This window comes from Myotis yumanensis, unplaced genomic scaffold (assembly GCF_028538775.1).
Source record: "Myotis yumanensis isolate MYYU_CA2020_CCGP unplaced genomic scaffold, mMyoYum1.0.hap1 SCAF_5, whole genome shotgun sequence".
NCBI classification, from domain to species: Eukaryota; Metazoa; Chordata; class Mammalia; order Chiroptera; family Vespertilionidae; genus Myotis; species Myotis yumanensis.
In genome coordinates, this window is record NW_027223756.1 from 86,990,104 (window position 1) to 87,006,317 (window position 16,214).

The 16,214-nt window shown below is 49.2% G+C and overlaps 1 protein-coding gene across 1 annotated transcript in view; it reads left to right on the top strand.

Annotated features, from left to right (window-relative positions):
- Positions 1–876: 876 nt before the first annotated feature.
- Positions 877–16,214, top strand: part of CACNA1A (calcium voltage-gated channel subunit alpha1 A) — a 291,124-nt gene continuing 275,786 nt past the window's right edge. The window contains 1 exon segment of the mRNA XM_070416203.1: positions 877–1,127. Coding sequence (XP_070272304.1) covers positions 889–1,127 — 239 coding nt within the window. The 5' untranslated portion in view covers positions 877–888.

Here is a 16,214-nt window from a genome sequence, read left to right on the forward strand (position 1 = left end):
GCAGCCCCAGCAAACAAATGCACCTTCCCCGTTCAGTTTCTCTCCAGAGCACTTTTCAATTCCTCATCTCTACGTAACGTACCTATTTTGTTCATTGCCCTCCTCACCCCGAGACTGTCCATCCCATCATGTGGGGGACATTTGTCTGTCTCATTCGCAGATGCCCAACACAGGGCGGGCGCATGGTGGCCTCACTCCGCGTTCGTTGAGTGAATAAGTGAGTGGAATGGACAAAAAGATCATTTCGGGGCTGTAAGTTTCTCTGATGTTGAGTATCCACCTGGAACATTCATGCCTGGTGGGAACTTGTCCATGTTCTCTTTCCAGAAAGCCAGCTGAGGTGGCCAGAGCAGACTCCCTTGACAGGTGGCCACACCCACGTGGATTTTAAAGCTGAACCTTGAACTCGCCCTTCCCGTTTTCTAAGTGACTTTCTGGAGGATCCCGACCAAGCAGGCTCCTGACGACCCATTTTGCAGAGGGGAACACTGAGATGCTGAGACATCCAGCGACCCTCCCTCTGCGGCCGGCACCTCTGAGGTGGAACATGTGTCCGGGGACACAGTTCATGGCCTTTCATTCCATCGTCGGCATCTGTTGCCAGGCAGCTTCTGAGAACTGGCTTTCCTGCCCGGAGTTGCCAAGGAAATACTAAATCCCGGTGGGCTGGGCCTGGGGTGTATTTTGACTTCCCGGGAAAGGCTGTCTGGTCGCCTGCACTGTGCTCTGATCTGCCTCCTCTCCTGTCCCTGTGCTCACTCGCTCTGCACCCCTTCACTCTCCCTCTCTCTCTTTCTTCTCTAGTTTCACCCTGTACTGGAAGCAGAAGACCCCGAGGTTTCTGAGCGAGGCCCATGGATGTCGAAGTCTTCCTGAGTCCCAGACCCCATGTTCTCCTCCCGTGGTCATTATGATGCCCTGCAGGACGGTGGCTCAGGGCCCCGAGATCCGGCCCCCCTGGGCCCACCCAGCGCCTTGCAGGCCACACGGTCCCACCGGATGAGCGGCAGCTGCGAGGGGCCCCCTCTGAAGCGGCGGGGTGGCCTGGTGGACCACCGGGATGTCATCTTGGCCCACCAGGCGCACAAAATCCACAGCACCCCCCAGGCCAGGAGGAAGGAATGGGAGTGAGTATGCACGGGGTGGATGGCCAGCCCCAGCCCTGGGCAGGGACCGGGGTACGGGGCCATACGAGGGATCTCTTGAGGTCAGGCACAGCTCATTTCTCACAAATTTTGGGGGGAGGGGCGGGCGGGTGCTTGCGACTAGAACACATTCATAAGCTGTGCTGGCTGCGGACACCTCAAATTCCTTCCCTGTCTGTTGATGAATATCAGCTGCCTTAAGCCCCCTTGGGAACCCCCGGGGCATCTCATGGTGTCGCAGCAAAGGGGTTAATGGTAGGTGAAGCAGGGTATCCTCAGAGGACCCTGCTTGGGGACCTGGGAGGGGTTGGCAGATAATTCCAATGGGCGTGAACCTGCTGAGAAATGCCACTTTCCGGGGGCGAGGGAGGGGTGGGGCAGTGGGGGGGAGAAGACAGGAATTGCTCTCCTCAACCAGTGGCAGAAAGACAAGTTTGTAATGAAGGTAAAGAGGGGGCTGTGGGAATGGGGTGACTGGAGATCCTGGTCCTGGCCCCCCTTTCTCTTTGCCCCAGAAGGGGATCTTCTCCTGGGACCTGCTGTGCAGACAAGGGTTGGGCTTCGAGCTGCCCCTCTCACGTGCTCCTGGCCCGCGGCCTCCCTGGGCTCAGTGTCTCTGGGAAATTGCTCTTTCTGGGCTGCCGGAGGGCGGAAGGTAGGCTGTGCGAAGGATCAGTTCTGGTTACAGAGGAAGGAGAGCTGGCACCAGTTCCTTTTTCTTTTTCTCAAGAGTTTCTTTGGCAAAAGCTCAGAGCCGTGTGGCTTCCGGCAGAGATCAGGTGGGATGTGAAGACTGACTTCAGGACGATTGGGGCTGAGGCTGGCGTGGGTGCTGATCACTCCCGGGACCCTGAAGCCCCTCTCCCACCCTCTGCTGCTCCAGTCCGGCCCCACACGGCTCTCCGTCAGGCTTCTCCTATTTCCCATCTGCTGGAAGGGGGAGCTGGGGTATAGATGCCAGTGGGGTTTGCCGTGTGCCGATGAGGGCTGTGTAAATACAGGATGCAAGGAAGACTGGATGATCTATGGGAGCCATTAAGATCTCAGGTTGAGTGAGAAAGGTGGTGCCAGTTTGGCCTCTGAGGTGGTTTCCTGAGGTTAGCCTGACATCTGGTGGCACATTCCGGCATCATGTAGAAAGGGAATGGTGGTGACAGGACACTGAGGTCCTTTTGACGTTCTCTCTACCCACCCATCTAGGCACCTATCCATTCATCCATTCATCCATTCATCAGTCCATCCATCAACCCATCCACCCTTCCTTCCATCTATCCATCATCACTTCCTAAATAACTAGGGTGCACCTAACATCTGTAGGTACAATGCTACACACCGTTCTTCTATTACCTGCTCTCCAGGACGCACCTTCTTTCTCTTCTCCCTTCTATTTAGTCCCCATTTATTTCCCTTCTCCTCCTTTTTCCTTTCATTTTATTTTTAAAAAGAAATTTGATTAGTTCCCTCAGAAACAGCGAGGCTTCTCTAAGAAATTAGAATGAATTATTTCCACAGACCCATTAAGAAGAGATTTTTAGGGGAGGAAAAAGGGTCAGTGAATTAAAGAGATAATAAAACACACCCTGTTGCCCAAGGAAAATGATTAAGTATAATCTATATATATAAAAGGCTAAGCGACCGTTCTACTGGTCAGACTTTTCCGTATGACACACACTGACCACCAGGGGGCAGACACTCAACACAGGAGCTGTGGAGCTGTGGTGACTTGGCAGCAGCAGTTCTCAGGTGACATACCCTGGAACCAGAGAAGAGGGAGCCTGATTTCTCCCAGGGCCATGCGGTTCCACCTTCAGCCATGGGTGATGTTGTTGCTGGGGCACTGTGGGCCACAAATCTGGTTTATTGCACACCTGCATTTGTGTTCCACACCCTGTACCACAGCATCTTTGCAGGGTGCCCTCTTGCACTCTGGGACCCCTCAGGGGATGTCAGAGTGTTGGTTTCGGCCCGATCCCCGAAAGCCAGACCAAGGGACCCCACCTGCTGGATCGAGCCACGGTACCAGGTGCGGCTGGCCAGGGAGGGACTGTGGGAAGTTGGCTTCAGGGTGTGTCTGGCCCACCTCGTCCAGTCCTACCCTGCTGGCCACCTTCTAATGAATTTCCTTTCAATGTGCACAAATCAGTGCACCAGGCCACTAGTTTATAATAGTAATGACAGCTAATGCTTATTGGGCACCTACTGTGGCCAGAACTTTATGGTCTTGTTGCCCTTTCATAACTCTGCCATGCAGTAGTTATTGTCCCCAACCTGCAGGTGGAAAATGGAGGCTGAGAGAGGTGGGTGCCTGTGAGCTTGCCGCTAGAAAATGGTAGAACTGGGATTCGAACCCAAGGGCTGTCAGACTCCAAAACTTGAGCTCTTAACCATTTGGCCAAAGATTTACTACAATAGAAGGTGGTAGGAACATACTTTCATATAACTCGGAAAATAAGAAAGTCAGTCCTATCATGGAGAAAAGAGAAGCATTGTAGGGTATTCAGAATCAGGAGACCCTGTTTCAGATGCCATTTCTGCCACAACCTCCTTGAATGGCCAGCTTCTGCCTCAGTTCCCTATTTCTGTCGCTTTCTCCTTGAATGGCCAGCTTCTGCCTCAGTTTCCTATTCCCGTCGCTTTTTAGGACCATGAAAAGACTTGAAGAATCTATAGCCATGCTCTTTAAATTTCTGAACTCCTACCCCTATCAGTAAAACAAACACATTTTCAGCACACCCATAATGTATATTTTTATTCATCAATTATAACTATTCTGCTGTATTTATTACATGCACTATGAAAATGTTAAGATGATGAAATACTAGTGAGTAAATTTTTAAAAATGATTTAAAAATTTTTAAATATTTTTTATATTTTTAGATATATATTTTTATTGATTTCAGAGAGGAAGTGAGAGGAAGAGAGAGCTAGAAACACCAATGATGATAGGAAATCATTGATTGGCTACCTTCTGTATGCCCCCTACTGGGAATCGGCCCCCAACCTGGGCATGTGCCCTTGACTGGAATCGAACCCGGGACCCTTCAGTCCACAGGCCGATGCTTCACTGAGCCAAAGCGGCTAGGGCAAAATGATTTTAATTTTTAAAATTCAATGATACGAACACTTTTGCTCTCGTGTTTTAGAAGTTTGCCTTCACTTTTTGAGTACTTGTTTTGTAAGAGCATTTTATTCTGAAAGTGTTCGAATACATGAACAGTTGAGAGAACAGCACAGTGACCACCACATATCCATGACCCCAATTTAATAATTATCAAGATTTTTCCAGATTAGCATCATTAAGCCATTTTCTTCTTTCTTATTTTCTGAGCTATTTTAAAGCAAATTCTAGACTATGTATGGTTTTACCAACTTCAGGTTACACATCTAAAGCACACGGGCATTTTCTTACTAATACCACACTTACAAAATTAACAATATAATTTTATATTAATTTCCAGTCCACATTCAAATTTCCCTACTTGTGTTTTTATAGTTGATTTCTTTGAATCAAGAAGGTCTGTATATTGCATTTGGTTGTCAAATGTCTTTTTTTTTATTGTGGTGAAATACACACAACATAAAATTTACCATCTTAACTATTTTTATTTATTTATTATTATTATTTAATCCTCACTCGAGGATATTTTTCCATTGATTTTTAGAGAGAGAGGAAGAGAGAGGGAAAGACAGAGAGAAATATCGATGTGAGAGAAACACACTGATTGGTTGCCTCCTGCATGTGCCCCTACCAGGGTCCAGGCCAGGGAGGAGCCTGCAACCAAGTATGTGCCCTTGACCGGAATCAAACCCAGGACCATTCAGTCCGCAGGCCAATGCTCTAGCCACTGAGCCAAACCAGCCAGGGCCCATCTTAACTATTTTTAAAGTGTCCAGTTCAGTGGCCATTAAGTATAGTCACATTGTTGTACACCCATTATCACCATCCATCTCCAGAACTTTTTTACCTTCTTAAACTGAAACCTAGTTCCTATTAAACAGTAACTCCCCACCCCTCCCCCAGCCCCCGACACCCACCATTCGACGTTCTGTCTCTATAAATTTTTTTTTTTTTTATTTTATTTTATTGATTTTTTACAGAGAGGAAGGGAGAGAGATAGAGAGTCAGAAACATCGATGAGAGAGAAACATCGATCAGCTGCCTCCTGCACATCCCCCACTGGGGACGTGCTCGCAACCAAGGTACATGCCCTTGACCGGAATCGAACCCGGGACCCTTCAGTCCGCAGGCCGACGCTCTATCCACTGAGCCAAACCGGTTTCAGCCTGTCTCTATAAATTTGACTTCTGTAGGACCTCATTTAAGTGGAATCATATAGAATTTGTCTGTTTGAGACTGGCTTATTTCACTCAGGATAATATCCTCTGGTTCATCCATGTTGTGGCAGGTGTCAGAATTTCCTTCCTTTTAAAGATTGAATAATATTCCGTTGTATGGATGTGCCACATTTTGTTTATCCTGTCACCTGTCAATGGACACTTGGGTTGCTTCCACCTTCCAGCCATTGTGAATAAGACAGCCATGAACATGAGTGTGTAAATATCTCCTAAAACCCTGTCTTCAGCCCTTCTGGCTGTATACCCACAAGTGGAATTGCTCGATCGTCTGGTAATTCTGTGTCTGCTTTTTTCGTTGTTCTATCTCTTGAGACTTATTTAGTCTAGACCCCGCCTCCTTTCCCCCATCCCATTGATTCATGGAAGAAACCAGATCCATTGTCCTATAGAATGTGCCCCATTCAGAATTGTCTGTTTGAAAACCTTTGCATCCTGCTAACCACGTGGCTTTGCCCATCGTGGGAATCCCACCAGGCCTAGTGCCTCCGAAGGTGAAGTAACCATAGCAAAGGGGACTCCCCATCCCATGTCTTCCTGAGAATTTCGCATGTTTTGGGCTGCCCTTTAATAGAGATTGCAAGAGCTCACCACTGTTTTTACTTCTTTCTGTGACTGATGGGGTCCCAGTGCCAGGAAAGGACAGAGTCACGGCTTTGCCATTTCTCACTGCCCCTTTCTGCTCCCATTTATATTTTCTTTAATCCTTGTTCTTTCTAGAAACCTTCCACTTTGCCAGCCGATATCCCAACCCATTCACCCATTAACACAGGTCTGAGCAGACGGCAGCACATCGCCATGGGTTGCCATGGTTATTTATCTTGCTCTTGTCTGTTTCTCCCATTAGAATGTCCCCGGCAGGGATGCTCATCTGTCTTGCTCACTGCCGTGTCCCTGGTGCCTGAGACCAGGCTGGTACCCAGTAGGTGCTCAGTAAATATCTATTGAATGAACATATCCAAGGAGAATGAGTGAGGGTCGCTGACAACTGGCTAAGCAGATTTGGGTCAGCCATATATTAAGGATTAAGAAAGCCAATGCTTTTCTTCGTTTTAGATGAAACAATAAATGAAATGGAAGTTTGAGTATTTGGTTCCACACTTCCACAGATGTACTCCCTGGGGTGCCCCTAACTCACTTTGGAGCTTCTTATACCCGAGTGCAGTGAGGAGGCGCTGTCTACCTCCCCTCGCCCCTGCAGGCTTTCCTTCTCTCCCTCCTTCTTTCTCTCCCTCCTTCCTCCTCTCCCTCTTTCCTCCTCCTTTCCTTCTCTTTACCCACACCATCTCCCTTCCTCATCCCCGTACCCCTTTATCCTTCCATCCCCTCCCTCCTTCCTGTCTCCCTCTCTCCTCCCAATCCGCTTTTCCCTCTTTCCTCCTCCCCCTTACTCCTCACTTTATCGCTTCCTCTCCCCTTCATCTCTTTCCTTCCCTCCCCCTTCTTTCCCCTTCCTCCTTCCTTCCTTCCCCTCCCCTTTTCTCTCTTCCCCTCCTCTCTCCCTCTTACCTTCTCCCTTCCTCACCCTTTCTTTCCCTCCCTCCTCTCCCCCTACTTCTTTCTTTCACCAATAGTTAGGACACCATCTCACGTGGGGCCTTGGGGACACATCAGTCAACAGTCGGCTCTTTCCAGAACCACACTCTCCACCCAGCAGGAAAAACCAACACAAAACAGATGATAAGCAGGAGGAGCACTCAGAAGGGGCTGCACAGGATCTGGGGGGACTGGGAGGGCCTCCCCAAGGAGGAAATTTCCAGGCTATTTCTTCTCACAGTTCACTACACTTGGAACCCCTGTGGGATCTTGTAAATGCAGATTCCCATTCGGCGGGTCTGACCCGGGGCCTGGGACTCTGAATTTCTTTTCACCAGGCTCCCAGGTGAGGTCAATGTTGCTGTCCGTGGACCCCGGTCTGAGCAGCCGCATTCTAACCCCCATCCTCTTCCTTCTCCTCGGCGAATAGAGGGCTTGGGTGGGAGAATGAGGGGCTGGGGGAGGATAGCTAAGCGAACCGCAATGAGTGCCACGAATAACACTTATTATGCTGCAATGATAATAATAACCAGAATTGATGGTGCATTTGCTATCTGCAGGGCACAGATCCAAGTCCTTTCTATATAAACTCATTTAACCCTCATCACCATTGTGATAAACAGATCTTGCTTTTCCAGAGTGTTTCTGTGCTCACGTGGCACACAGCGGTCTTTTGAAGCAGCCAGGGCCGGCATTGTCGTTATTGTCACTGTTAGTTTGCTCTTTATGCAGAGAGGCAAACAGGTTCCCAGTGTTACCGAGGCATCTGAGGGTCAAGCCAGGACAGGAGTGGCGTGACCTTGACTTTCAGGCCAGAACCAGCCATTTCTGTGCTGTGGAGGCTCAGGCCCCGTCACCCTGCAGGTCACCAGCTGGGGCTGGGGTGGCTGGCCTGGATTGTCCTGGTCCCTGAGGCCTAAGCGTACAGGAGAGGGCATGCAAGGTGAGGAAGAAGGAGAAATGGATTCTTCTAGAGAATCAGTTTTTCCATTTATTCTCTGCTGCACTCACTCCCTCAATTTTCAATGCCCAGTAAGATAGCTCCATAGTTTTCAGTGAGAAAGTTAGGATTATATGGGACTGTTAGTAAACCGACTAATGTCACTGAACCGCAAAGAGAGACGATTAACCTGTATGGGATCTCAATGATTGTGGAAATGGGTCTAGGGGACAAACCAAAGTCCTTCCCAAGGCCCTCAAGGCCCTGTTCCTGCTCTCCCCCTGGCTCACTCTGCTCCAGCGGCATGAGCCTCCCCACTGTCCATCAGACACATCAGGGTGGCCTGCCTCAGGACCTTTGCACTTGCTGTTCCCTCTGGTGGGAATGTTTCTCCCTGTATATCCACATGGCTCCTTCCTCACCTCCTTCCAACTGTTACTTAAAGAGAAACATTGATGTGAGAGAGAAACATTGATCGGTGCCTCCTTTACTTGCCCTGACTGAGGATCGAACCCACAACCTTTTTTTTTTTTTTGGTGTATGGGATTACACTCCTACCAACTGAGCAACCTAGCCAGGGCCTCGCCACCCTATTCAAATGCAGCCCCTATACATGTCTGTTCCCCCTGCCCTACTTTGTTTTTCCCATTAGTACAGTTGACCAGTTCATATGTATATATTTGGCTTTTATCTTGTTGACTGCAGTCTCTCCACCAAGACAGGCACTTTTGTCTGCTTTGTTCTTTGCTAGGTCCCCAGCTTCTAGAATAGGGCCCAGCAAGCTATAGTCAGGGTGCCAAATCCAGTCAGATACCTGTTTTGGTGTGGCCCATGGGTTAGAAAAGGTTTTTACTTGTTTAAGTGGTTGGGGGGAAAAAGTCAAAAGAAGGATAATATTTCTCGACATGTGAAAATTCTATGAAGTTAGTAAACATTCAGTGTCCATGCAGTGTTTTTTTTTTGTTTTGTTTTTTTTTTTAATATATTTTATTGATTTTTTACAGAGAGGAAGGGAGGGAGACAGAGAGAGTTAGAAACATCGATGAGAGAGAAACATCGATCAGCTGCCTCCTGCACACCCCCCACTGGGGATGTGCCCGCAACCCAGGCACATGCCCATGACCAGAATCGAACCTGGGACCCTGCAGTCCGCAGGCCGACGCTCTATCCACTGAGCCAAACCGGCTTCGGCCATGCAGTGTTATTGGAATGTAGCCTGGTCGGTTTGTGTGCACATAAGTATGTTGTCTGCGGCTACATGTGTGCTACAGGGCGGAGTTGAGTCTGTAGAAGAGACTGGCCTGCAAAGCTGAACATTTTTGCTTTCAGGCCCTTTACAGAAGGTTGGGGACCCCGGTGCCAGAACAGTGCGGGGCTTTGGCCGCGGCTGCCACGGAGAGCCGCTAGGTGGCGCTGTGGCTTCCGAGTGGAGGCGGGAAGCTGTGGTTCCTCCTCCCGGTTCCCCTCCTGTCCGTCCTGCTCCCGGTGGACAGTGCTCTGAGAAATGGAAGGCAGACCCAAAGTAAGAGTGCAATTTTCATCACATAACACTCAGTCGTTACATGTCTGGCGACTTTGTTCACGCACAAGGGGCTTGTAAAGACGAATTGGGGGGAGTCAGTGTTTTAAGGACTCTGCGGGGGGGTCGGGATCGGGGTTCCAGGTGGGCCCTGAGGTCATGTGTGGGGCCCGCGCGGCTTTGGCCTGGGGTGTGGTTGCATTTCTGGCCTGGGAGCCAGACAGTCGCCTGTTCAAATCCCAGCTCTCCTTCTTGCTGACTCAGGATGGGAGGAGGGTGGAGAGCATTTTTCTCTACTCTGTGCCTGGGTTTCCTTGTCTGTGAAGTGGAAGTAACAGAAGCACCTGCCTCTTGGGTTCTTAAAAAGACGCGATTCGATGCATTATTGAAGGGCGAGCATGTGGGACCGCACAGGCGGGCAGGAAGCCTCGGCGACAGTGTGGCTGGTTCCAGGGAGGGTGTGAAGCAGCTGGAGTCCTCAGTTTACGCAGTTGAGAGAGACAGAGAGAGGCCAGCAAGTTGTTGAGCCATCACAGTTAAACTGAAGTCTGACCTTTAAAGAAGACCTGCTGGGATTCAGAGCAGTTTTCCCCTTCCCTTTTCAAGGGAGGCAGTTGGGCAATTCTAGCCTAGAATTGATATTAAAATAAAACAGGTCTGGTCCCAGGGAGCTGCCTTTTTGGTGCAGCGGCTGGTTTCCAGTGCAGGAAGACCCCCCTTTGTCCTTTGCATTAGCAGCTTGGCTGTGGCCAGCCATGGAAGGCCTGGGGAGGGACCCCAGAGATGGTGCGCCCCCCCAGCCCCCATTCCTCATGATCTATCAGCTTCTCCACATTAGTCTTTGGAACCCAAGCAGTTTGTGAATCAACATCCCCCCCCTGCTCACCCACCAGAATCACCATTTTGCCTACTGCTGATTCCCTTCTTTTTTTCTGCCACCATCACTAAAGCATGTCTTTTCAAACACATTAAGGTTCTCCTGGCCGCTAGAACCAGCTCAAAGGAGGCCACATTGGGATCAAGTAAAATGAAATAATTTCTTTCCTTCTAACATTTTCAACTTGTGGCAGCCCCTTTGGGGAGGGGAGGGTGCAGGTCTTACAACCCCCAAATGAGCTCAGGGCCACAAATCAGGTGGGCAACAGTACAGGTAAAAACTCAGCCCCGAAATGCCACTTTCCAAAGCAAACGTGGTCTCTGGCCACCCAGGAAGGCCGTGCTGGCCTGTTTTAAGTTGTTCTGGAGACCCCACATGTGCCACCAAGGACAGATGTGGCAGCACAAGTAGCTGCCTTCCAATCTCAGCCCATCCATTAGAGCTGGGTGACCCTGGGCAAATGCCACAGCCCCTTTGGGTGTGTTGGCGAGGGGGATTATAAAAGTTCCTGGTGCAGAGGGTCTGGGAAAGTGCACTGATGAGGCAGGGCTCAGATAGAAGGGCCTTAGAGGAAGTCAGCCTAGCCTTTCCCCTTCTATAGTCCGGGGACTCTCTGGGCAATATTTACATGTAGTTTCTCCAATCTGCATGTTAGACCAAGGGATTCTGAATAGGAGCTCATGCAGCGTTGTGGCTCAGGAGCCAGGTTGGCTGGATCTATAGTGTAGGTCTGCTGCTTGCTGTGTGGCCTCAGGGAAGTGACTCCCCCTCTCTGAGCAGCCTCAGTCGCCACATCTGAAAGTGCGGAACAGAATAGCACTCGCCTCGTAGGGTTGTTACAAGGATTACACATTTGCAAAATGCTGCGAACAGTGCCTGGCACATTATAAATGTTACAGACGTGTTAAGTTAAATAAGATGAACGAATTCCCACCCACGCCCCTGGCTGTGATCTCCAAAAGAGCACGGGCCTTATTTTGTTGATTGTGTATCACTAGGGCTTAAGCACATGGTAGGTGGTCAGTAAAGGTTGGACGGAGGCTGGATATGAAATTAGCATGAATTTTTGGCTAAGAGATGAAAACCTAACCTCTAAATCCGGGGTGCAAACTTCTGTAAGGGGCCAGAGAGCGAATCTTTTCAGTTCTGGGAGTCACTTGGTCTCTATTGTAACAACTCAACTTTGCCTAAATAGCATGAAAGCAGCCATAGAAAATGTGTAAATGAATGGGCATGGCTGTGTAAAGTTTTATAAGTAAAACTTAATGAAAGCAAGTAGTGAGCCATGTCTGGCCTGAAGACTGTCACTTGCCTACTCCTGCTGTAAATCATAGTGAGAGGTTAGTGGGAACTAAGAGGAGATATTTCACACAGTGTTTTCCGTGTAGAGTGTAGAGATGGTGAAGTCAAAAGCCAACAGTGGTAACCCTTAAGACTTGTCAGAGGGTATATTTCTTTATGTTATTAATATTTATTAAGCACATGTTATGCTGTTCACATGCTGATCATTGTAATGGGCACTCTCATACTTTAAAAAAAAAATGTTTAGAACAACCTTGGTGGATATCTTTAATTATCCTTCCGTCCTTTTTAAAATCAGGAAAATAGAGCCCAGAGTTGTTAAGAAACTTTCACAAGGTCACACAGCTCAGAAACGATATTCCAGGCCAAATGAGTTAGTTTCCAAAGCCTTTTCCTCCCTGGCCAGCGAAGGGTTGGGGTTTTCTTTCAAAGCTGACGTTTAAATGTCCCAGCCCCACATGCAGGCCCTAGAAGTGAGCCCCCGAACACGGGAGGCATCGGAAGGCTAACACAAAATGCATTGAGATTTTCAGCAGACACGCAAGAGGAAGTTCTTTACAAATTGGTGTGGATCCTGTGCCCTGGGCCTGTTGGTGGGCCTGCTGGAACATTCTGGAGCTCGGCAGCTCTTGCCTCAGCATGAGGATCCCTACTTAAAAGAGGCTTCATCCAATGGGGTCAAGCTGAGAGCGCCTTGGGTTTCTCAGTCCTGGAGGATGGGACTCTTCCTCCCACATTTTCTTTCTCAGCGTTGACGAGAGCCCTCACATTCCCTGAAACTCCGGCTTGGTTGGTTCCTACCGGTGCAGCCACTTTTCAGGGGCTGACCCATTTTCTTTAGAGCCGGGTCCAAAATCTCCAGTCCCGAATTAGGCCCGTGTGCTGGCCTCTGGCTGACCTCTGGCTGACCTCTGCAGGTTAGCGACACAGCAGCACAGGTGTCCATGTGGCTTTGGCTGTCCTGCAGGACACTCCCCTACAGCCTTTAGCACACAGCATTGGCCCTTGGAGAGCCTGTTAAAACACAGATATTGCAGGACACACCTGAGGTTTCTTGTTGTTGTTAATCCTCACCTGAGGATATTTTTTCCTTTGATTTTTCAGAGAGAATGGAAGGGAGGGAGGGAAAGAAGGAGAAAGAGAGAGAGCGAGAGAGAGAAGAACATCAATGTGAGGGAGATACATTAATTGGTTGCCTCCAGTGCTGGGGATTGAAGCTGCAACCTAGGTGCGTGCCTGTGACCGGGAATTGAACCCACGACCCCTCCGTGTGTGGGCCGATGCGCTAACCACTGAGCACACTGGCCAGGCCACCCTGAGTTTTTGATTCAACAAACCTGGGAGGGGCCTGAGAATCTGTATTTCTCATAAACTCCCAGGTGATGCTGCAGCTGCTAGTCCAGGGACCACACTTTGAGAAGCACAGCTGGAGGTTGGCTACACATCAGGATCATCTGGGAAGTTTTTAAAAATCCCAATGCCCAGGCTGTACATACCCCAGTAAATCCCGCTCTGTGGGTGGAGTCCAGGCCTTGGCATTTAAAAGGTTTCCAGGTTATTCTAACATGTCGCTGTGCTTGAGAACCAAAGTGTGTGCAGGTTGTCCCTGTTCACTTTACTTTTGATACACTCAGGTGAGGCCTGGATTTACACATGACTTGGACATTTAAAATCTGCAGGGGGATGGGGAAAAAATCACGGTGTCTAATCCATTCCTAAGCCTGGAATTATTCTCGTATGATTCACGGTTTGGATCCTTATTCTTTTGGCTTCAGTGATCTCTCTGTGTATTCAGAGCAGATATTCAGCCGGAACACATTGGTACAGCTGATTGTTAAAATATTAAAATATTTTCATACCAGTTAGTAAACAGCTGTGGCCTGGAGTCTCCCCAAGTGAGCTTCCCCACCTGCCAAGTCCCTTCCTGGGTCCTCCCTCGCCTTCTGATGATCCACCCCAGTGCCTTTGACCTGCTGTCCCATGTCTATATCTTTAGTTTTCATGTCTGGATAGATGTGTATCTTGAATAGGTAGAAGGTCGGTTTGCAAACTCAGGAGCACAGGAAAAGTCCTCTGTGTTTGGAGAGGGGAGTGGCGCTGATTCCGATCTTGGTGGTGACACTGACCAGCTGGGGAAGCTGACTAACCTCTCTGTGCCTCAGTTGGGTTGAGTGAGGCTTAAGTAAAATGGATGCATGGACAGGCCTTAGGATGGTGCCTGACGTGCCATTAGCATCAAATGAGTGCAGTTGTGTTTGTGTTAGTTATCTATGGCTACGTAACAAATGGCCAGAAGCCATGTAACACATTACCACAAACTCAGCAGCTTTGAGTAGCACACATTTATTATCTCACCGTTCCTGGGGGTCAGGATCTCCGTGTGGCTCAGCTGGGTCCTCTGCTTTTAGATTGATCACAAGGCTGTAATCAAGGTGTTGGGCAGCACTGGTCTCATCTGAGGGCTGGACTGGGGCCGGATCTGGTTCTAAGGACCTCTGGTTGTTGGCAACATTCAGTTCCTTGCAAACAGTTGGACTAATGGGCCTCAGTTCCTAGTGGACTGTTGGCCAGAAGCCACCTTAAGTTCCTCCCAATATGGCAGCTTGCTTCATCAGTCATCACAGAGAGAGAGTCTGCTAGCAGCATAGAAGCCAGAACCTTTTGTAATCTAATTATGCAAGTGACATCCCCTTAACATTGAAGCATTCCATTGTTTAGAAGCAGGTTGCTCAGCAGAGGGGATTGTGCAAGGTTGTGACAACCAGGAGGCGGAGACCACGTGGGGCATTCTTAGAAGCTGGCTGCCATACTAGTAGAGTTATTTTCATTCCTGGATGTAGGTGATGAAACCTCAGCTGTCATTGCTCCTGCATGGGGCATGGGTGTTATGCAGCATCAAAGCCCCCGAAACCCCATTCTGACATCAGTCCGCACTAGTTACCTTTGAGACCCTCTTTTGTCCCAGCCTGCAGGGTCCCCTCAACTTGGAGACTCAACTGCTTTTGAGACAAATAGGGAACCCAGGAACCTTTGGGGGTGGCCAAGCACCTTTCCAAAGTCCAGCCACCCATGATGCTCCATGCATCCTTCTACTCTTGGAGAACAGTCTGTACTTGGGGTTCCCCTAACCTCTATGTCCTCCCACTTGCTGCCCTCAGAGGCACCCTCCTCCCTCTGTTCTTGAGCTCAGCTGGTCTGAGTTCCTCAATGAATAGGTAGGAGGTCGGTTTGCAAACTCAGGAGAACAGGAAAACTCCTCTGTGTTGGGAGAGGGGAGAATTTCCTGAGACAAGAACGGCATGAACTTCAAATTATTTTTGTTTCTTCTGAGTCAGAAGACTGTAAGTTTTTATAATAGAGTGCTGTGTTAGAGGGATGAGTAAAGTTAGGGGGGCGTACAGGTGGGAGAGGTCATCTGGGGAAAGAGGGGTGGGTCGCAGGTGGTGAAGAGGGTTTCCGGGGGCAGGAGATGGGGCGCAGGGCTGGAGAGGTGTGTCACGAAGGAGGACCAGCAAGGACACACCCGCGGAAGGGGGGCAGGGGACAACCCTGCAGAGTCATCGATTGAGAAAGAAGTGAGTGGGTTGAGGATATGGTGAGCAATAAGGCTGACCAAGTTGTTAAAGCCATTTAAAGCCACAACAGTGAATTACTATTTTTCAGGATCCTTTAGGTCAGGGGTACGTCAGAACTTGGCTGGTTGGTTCTGCTCGGGTCTCTCACTTGGCTGTCTTATGTGGATGGCTGGGCTGGGCTGGACAGTCCAAGAGGCTTCCCTCGTGTGCTTCCAGGGGCCTCCATGGTTAGCTGGGGCTTCCTTGAAGCATGGCGGCCTCAGGGTAGCGGACTTTCAGGAGGTTGGATTTCAAGAGAAAGCCTGCCAATCAGGCAGGCAAAAGCCAATGTCTCTGAAGGGAGGCTTCCAGGTCTGAAGAAGCTTAGATACCAGGTTGGGAGTGTGGCATCTATTCTGTTGCGCAGGCTATAGGAGGTCCTGAGGTAGGAGGCAGAAACACCCATTGGTGTTTTACAAAGTAATTGCGGAAGAGAGGACAGTTCAGTGGGAAGAAGAGAGAGTCTGGAGACAGAAACCCTAGCACTCTTTTTATTCTGCGTGATAACATGTGTGCTATTTCACTTTCTTGCCCCCTAAGCTGTATCATCTGTGAAATGGGGTAATGAAAATCCCCACCTTAGAAACCCTGTGGGGCATTCATAAGGATCATGTAAGAAAGTATTTGTAAAGAAGAGTTGCCAAACTCAATAGCAAACAGATCACTGGGACAGGCTTGATTTAAGGGGGTAAATTTCAGCAAATGCTCACCTTCCATGTCAGGGAGACAATAAGGAGTGGTGAGGCCTGTGGCAAACTGAAGAACTCCAGCCCCATTGGAAGGAGATGGCAATCTACACTAATAAAAGAGAAACATGGTAATTATTGTATGACGCTATCCTTCCCATTGGCTAATCAGCATATCCTTATGTAAATTAACTGTCAGCCAAGATGGCAGCCGGCAGCCATGCACTGAAGCGAGCAGGGAG